This window comes from Equus caballus, chromosome 13, assembly GCF_041296265.1.
Source record: "Equus caballus isolate H_3958 breed thoroughbred chromosome 13, TB-T2T, whole genome shotgun sequence".
Lineage (NCBI taxonomy): Eukaryota > Metazoa > Chordata > Mammalia > Perissodactyla > Equidae > Equus > Equus caballus.
In genome coordinates this window covers 10939001-10945000 of record NC_091696.1, presented here as the reverse complement: position 1 = coordinate 10945000, position 6000 = coordinate 10939001, and the positions used below count along the sequence as shown (strand labels likewise).

The 6000-nt window shown below is 59.2% G+C and overlaps 1 protein-coding gene and 1 long non-coding RNA gene across 20 annotated transcripts in view; both read right to left on the bottom strand.

Moving 5' to 3' along the window:
* The window catches only part of LOC111776200 (uncharacterized), a 970-nt gene extending 519 nt beyond the window's left edge, over positions 1 to 451 (bottom strand). The window contains exon 1 of the long non-coding RNA XR_002812178.2: positions 279 to 451. This is a non-coding gene — a long non-coding RNA (uncharacterized lncRNA). The remainder of the gene's footprint in view (positions 1 to 278) is intronic.
* Positions 1 to 6000, bottom strand: part of CUX1 (cut like homeobox 1) — a 368724-nt gene that overhangs the window by 353758 nt on the left and 8966 nt on the right. For 12 of the 19 annotated variants that reach the window (XR_011424601.1, XR_011424602.1, XM_070231688.1 and 9 more), the window contains exon 1: positions 4563 to 4881. The exons of 3 other annotated variants lie outside the window; for them this stretch is intronic. Coding sequence is in view for 14 of the 16 variants with exons in the window: in XM_070231688.1 (XP_070087789.1) it covers positions 4563 to 4625 (63 nt within the window). In the remaining 2 variants the exon portion in view is untranslated. Of the gene's footprint in view, positions 1 to 3037; positions 4034 to 4562; positions 4887 to 6000 lie in introns of those variants that run through there. 4 more of the 19 variants (XM_070231694.1, XM_070231681.1, XM_023655387.2 and 1 more) reach the window with 2 other exon arrangements.

The window sequence follows — 6000 nt, the reverse complement described above, 5'->3', positions numbered from 1 at the left end:
AACTCTCTCTCTGTAGCCATAATGCAGAGCTTCAGACAAAACAGGACGAGATACACGGATTACTCTCGTTGACAATTACTTGTAAAAATCAGACCTTTCACAGGGAAAGCAAGTATATACTTTTTAAAAAGTTAAGACATTAAATAAACAGGTTTTTAAATAGATGCTAAAATAAATGTATGACCCTGGATATTAGACTAACTTTTATAGTAACTTTTAGCTGGCATTTGTGCTATGGTTCATCAGACACACTTGTCTTTTAAATATGTGAAACTTACATGAGGCCAAATGTGTGAACTCTATGAAATGGAAGCGCAGGTAGGAAGCTGGCCTAGCTCTGTAGGATTTTTCACATGATGAATTTCTCTTTTAAAAAATGCATACGTTTTCCTCTAACAAATTTGTCCTTCCTTCATTTCACTGCAGATGTTCCTCGGGCTTTATAAATGAGCTGAAACGAATATGGATTTTCTACCCTGAGCCTTGTTTTCTCTCCTAAGATGCAATGTGAGCCCAGCCTCAGGAACAGCTTTGACTGGACTGCTACAGGCAGAGCCGGAGCTGGGGCCACAGAGCACAGACTCGCTTCTGCACAACTCCTGCATAAACCCCGGTGGGTTTGTTTTAATTGTATACAACAGAGCAGAGGACTTTTTCAACTGCCACTAAAGGTTTGGGGCTCAATCAGCTCCCCAGATAGCATTTTTAAGGTTAGCTCAGTGGGACAGGAGAGAAGAATTCCTGAAGGGATTGGCCACGTGTCCCCTTTTCATCTTTCTCAGGTAGCTAACTCTTGGTGGGAGATATGTGGGACTAAGGAAACAGGCGAAGGGGGTCTTAAAGGATCCGACTGTATCAGGAGTTGTTGCATAACTCCCTCCGTTCGCTGACTTGCACCTTCAAAAAAAAAAAAACCTACACATGGTTTCACACAGAAAAAAAAACTTTAATCAACTGATGATGACCCCTTCCCACATCCAATCTCCAAGACACTGATATTAAAGAACCAAGGAAACAAAGACAGCAGCTGCGGAGGACCCTTCCATTTGTTTACTCATTATCTTAAAAAGGCTGCTAGAGGGGATGCATATTTTAATCAAAATAATATAATTCTCACAGGGAAGAGTCGGTAACATACACGCTTCCATAACAGAAGACAAAATAAAAGCAAGCAGAAAAAGGACTTTTCAGCAAAACTGAAATTGTTTTATTTTGAAAAAGAGGAAAACGTTTCAAGTTCCCTTTGGCAGAAGCTCCTTCCAGGGAAACGCTAGGCACCATGTGGGAATAGTCCCCCAGGGAAAACCACTCGGCGGCAGGCCGCATCCCCAAAGCTACACTAACATACAGCTATATGAGCTTGTTTTCTAAAATGTCCTCTTTTCAAAAGTGTATTCAAAAGGAAAATTTATACAATGGTGTTTTTCTTATTTAAAAAAAAAGTCTGGTTTTTACAAGTCTAGGGTAGGATAAAAACTTGTCCAACTAGTCTTAGCAACACCAGGGCATCGAAACTTCCAGACCACAGGCTTTGGGACTAAAAAGGAAACGAAACAGACCTCCGTCTTCAGAAACTCTCTTCCTGGGGACCCGTTCCCGTCCCAAGGCAGCCTCAGGACAGACCAAGCAGAGGGACAAGCCGGCAGCCCCGAGGACCGTGGCAAGGGAGAGGCGCACCACCGCCTCATCTTGCCCCTAGGGGACCCTGAAGCCTCGAACTGGACCTGGGTCCAGCTGAGAGCAGCCTGTCCCCCTCAGGTGGCAATGCCGAACCCCACCCTGGGCTCCAGGAAACTCGACCTCAGCGTAAGGGTTCTGGAAAGATGAGAAGAGTCTGAAAGGAATGAATTCTCTTTTCAAGCTGCAGTCTCACTGGCTCGCTGACTGACTGTGGGAACAGAGATGACGCTAAACTAGATATCAACTCAAAAGGCCTCTTCGGCGCCCAGGGGAAGAAGCAGTTTCGCCTTATACTTGAACTCTCGTGTTCCATAGTCAACTGAAGTTTCCAAACGTGCCATGAAGTGGCATCTGAGGCCAGACCGTCACCCACCACCCACAGCCAACGGGTGCTCAGCAACAAGAATGATGCTCAGATAAAGGACTTTCCTATTCAAGACGAACACCTGAACGTTCATTCACATAAACTGACAAAGAAACTTTCAATCGAATCCTAGAGTTACAGTTAAACGTCCTCAGGATACCCTGAAGAAGCAGCTAATCGCTGGGGGGGCGGGGGCCGGAGGGGGGCAGGGAAGAGCGCCTAAAACTAATAACTCTCTGGAAACCAAACCCATCTCCCAGGCCGTTTTGCTAGGAAGCTTAAAAAAGAAACTTCATTGATATTAAGCTCGAATGTCACATTTAAGAAGACAAGGGGGAAAAAAAATTAAGGGTGTCTCTTAAAACTCCACAACGGGTTTTACAGTAAGCACAGGAATTAAATTATGATAAAAGGGAGCTATTTTTACTAAAACGGGGTAGACCAATTTATCAAAAATGCCATTCGGCTGTGTTCATTACATCCAGGAATCTAATTTACACAATAGACACTTTGGAGTAATCTATTTTAGTCAATAAGGACCCAAACTCCTTTAAGTTTTAATCTTATCGGAAATAGTTCACATAGTCTTCTTCCTAGTTAAGCGAGAATTTTGAAGAAATTTCCTAACGCCTGGGAGCCTGCTTCATCGTTCTCACGCAGGCGAGAGCAGAAAACAAGCACATACAATTAAAGTTGTCAGACTCCACTGAGACAGGTTTCAACCCAATCCGCTGGGTTTTATACAGGTCTGCATCTGGACCTCATTTGCTCTTCCTCCTACAAGTACCGCGGGTCACTATCACCGTCCTCCCGGGTAGGAAAGTTCAGCCAAGTTCACCCTCACGCACATCTCGAGTTGAGAGCAGCAGCGTCCCCCGGGGACACGGAGGGACCCCCCGGAGCGCTAGCCAGCCAGGGGCCCTCCTAAACCGCGGACACCCCCCCACACAGCCCCCCAGGGCTCAGGGAGCTTCTGGCCCACAGGCCGCTCACCTTCAACTTGGCTCCGGCTACACACAGCATCCACCTGGCAGAGTCCAGGGGCTGTCCAGGCGCCGCGAGCGCGGAGCTGGCAGGTTCCGGGAGGACCCCGAGGGCGCGCCGCTCCTCTGGGTGGGGGGTGGCAGGCGGGGACGCACCCCCTGGGCGCGGCGGCGGCGGCGGCTCGGGCCCCCGACGGGGAGCCCCGGCAGGATCCCCCGGCGGCGCCCGGGGCTCGGCGCGTGGACCACGGCCCGGCACGCCGCCGTCCAGCGGGGTCCCCGGGGCTTTGCTTTCAAGAACCCGATCGGAGAAGGCATTTCGGAACCGACCCGCCGCGCGCTCCATGGCGCCCGCGGGGCGCGCGGGGAGGGCAGGGCCCCCGAAGAGAGGGCCCGAGGGGGGCGGCCGGGTCCCTGGGGGTCCCCGGGGCGCGGGGCAAGGGCGGCCGGGCCGGGCGGCGGGGAGGAAGCGCCCCCCGCCGGGGCGCCGCGCGGGGCCTGCGCTCGGGGAAAGTTGCAGCCCTCCGCCCGCACCCGCGCCTGCCGGGCGCCAGCACCCTGGGCTCCGCGCGCCGTGCGCCCCCGCCACCCCTCGCAAGTTTCCCCGAAGCGCCCCTGCCGGGCTGCCGGGCCGCGGAGGGCCGGTCCGCGACACGCGTGCAGGCGCACAAAAGAGCCGGCGGCCGCGGGGTCTGCGGGGGCCCCGGGGCGCCCGCCCGGACGTAAACAACCCCGGGGTGCGCGCGGAGAGCCCGGCGCCGGGGGCGGGAGCGGCGGCGGGGCCCCGGCCGGCTGACAGTGGGGGCGGCGGCCGGGACCCGGGCCGGCCGGGGCCGGGGCGCGAGCGCGGACGGCCGCCCGCCTGGCCGGAGCCGGGCGCGCCGCCGCCGCCGCCGGTGGCCGCTCTGACCCTCCCCCGAGCCGGCGGCACCACAGCGCCACCAGCCCCAGCTCCGCCGCGCCGGCGGCAGTGGCGGCGGCGGCTCCTCCTGGAGAGGCAGGCACTTCACCCCCCACAGCAACTCCCCACAAACTTTCCCCGGGAATACGGCGGGCCGGGGGCGCGGGGCGCGCAGCCGGGCGCCGCCGCCGGGCCGCAGCCCCCTCCCGGCTCAGCGCCCGCCGCCGCCGCCGCCGCCCGCGCCCCGCTCGCGCGCGCGCCCCGCGGGCGCCGGGGCCGCCCCCTCCCCGGTCCCGCCGCGGCGGCGGCGGCGGCGGCGGCGGCGGGCAGGGCCGGGGGGGCGCCGGGGTGGGGGCCGACCCCGGGGGCAGCGGTGGCGGCGGCGGCTCCCGGCGCCATCTTGGGCTGATCGATGAATTGAACAAAGAGGATCAATTTCTGATCAAGCGAGTTATCAATGGGGGCCGGGGAGCGAGAGGGACTTGTCCCCGACTCGGCCCCGCTTTCCCCGGCACCCCCCTCCTCCCCGCCGCCGCGGCCCCCCGGCGGCCGGGCAGCCCGGGGCCCCGGGGGAGGCCGCGACCGCCCGCAGCCCCCACCCCCGGGCGAGAGGCCGAGCGAGGAGAAGCCTGACCTGCAGCTGCTGTAAATCAAAGCGCTTCCAATATTGAAACATCGATCCCACATTGGCCGCCATCTTGAGACATATTGAGACGGAGTGAGAGGCTGATAGAGAGGGGGCTGGAGTTCAGGAGCCGCCAGGAGGCAGCAGGCGGGCGGCGCCAAAACCCGGCCTGGAGCCGGCCGCCGCCGCCGCCACGGAGGACGCGGACTCTCCTCACGGCGCCGCCGCAGCCATGGCGAGCCCGAGCCGGAGCCGGAGTCGGAGCCCGAGGGCGCGGCGGCCGCTGCCCGGCCTCTCGCGCGCGGCCCCTGCTCCCTCCCCGGCGCCCGGCCCGCGCCCCGCGCCCCCCGCCCCGCCCGGCCCACGGCCCCCGGCCCCGGCCCCGGCCCCGGCGCGCGGCGGCCCCGGCCCGGCCCCGAGGGGGCGCTGCAGGGTGGCGGGAGGGGCGCGGGCCCCGCGGCAGGCCCCGGGCCGCGCTCACCTGGAGCGGGCTTCGGGCCCCGGGGGGCGCAGGCGCCGGCGGCGGCACCGTGGTGGCGGGCCGTGGCCGCCCGGGAGCGGGCGCCGGCACGGCGCCGCTTTCGCTCGCCCTCCTGCAGGGCCCCGAGCGCTCGGAGCCGCCGCGACCACCTGCCCGAGCCCCGACCCCGCGCGCACCGGGGTCCCGCAGCCGCGCGCCCACCCCTTGCGCCCCAGCCGGACTTAGAGTCCGAGACGGCCGGGGACGGCGTTTCACGTTGGTGGCAGTGGCGTTGGGGGAAACCAGCCCCGACCCTCGTGTCGCTACACACGTTAATGCTGCACACGGTGGCCGCGCAGTCCCCGCACCGCGTCCCCGGTGGCCAGGGGTCCCAGCGGCCCCTGTGCGCCCGAGCTGCGCCAGCTTAGGCCACGACGGAAAAGTCTTGGAGCCCAGCTGTGTATGCCCCCCGCACCGCTTCAACGGAACGGCCCTAGAAACTTCCTGTAGTTTAGACTCCTGGGTTTTCACTCCTTTAGGTGCAGAAACTTGGAAAGTGTGGGTGCTCTTAAAACAGAAAGCGGGATCGCTAGTTTCCAGAAATACTAACATTTCAACCAAAAAGTCCATTCTCTTTTGATTTCTTCGCAGACACCTTGCAACAGCACACGTTTTATGATTATCTTTAATTGATTATACACACACGTGTGAGTTGGAGTTTCCAGTGGGAATACTGCACTTTTTACTCTCCTGCACTTCATTTAACGTGTAATTAGTTAAAACAAATCCCCAAATTCCTTAATCTTGAAAATTATATGTAAATAAAGTCTGTATGGAATACAAAATAAAACACCTAAGTGGAATATAATTGCTTTTCAACTGAGTTCGAGGGTCGTTGCGGTGAATTCAGCACTTTTGAATGAAGGGACTGGAAATGAAAGTCCTCGAGATGTAGAGAACGCACGTGCCCCCAGGACTGGCACTGCC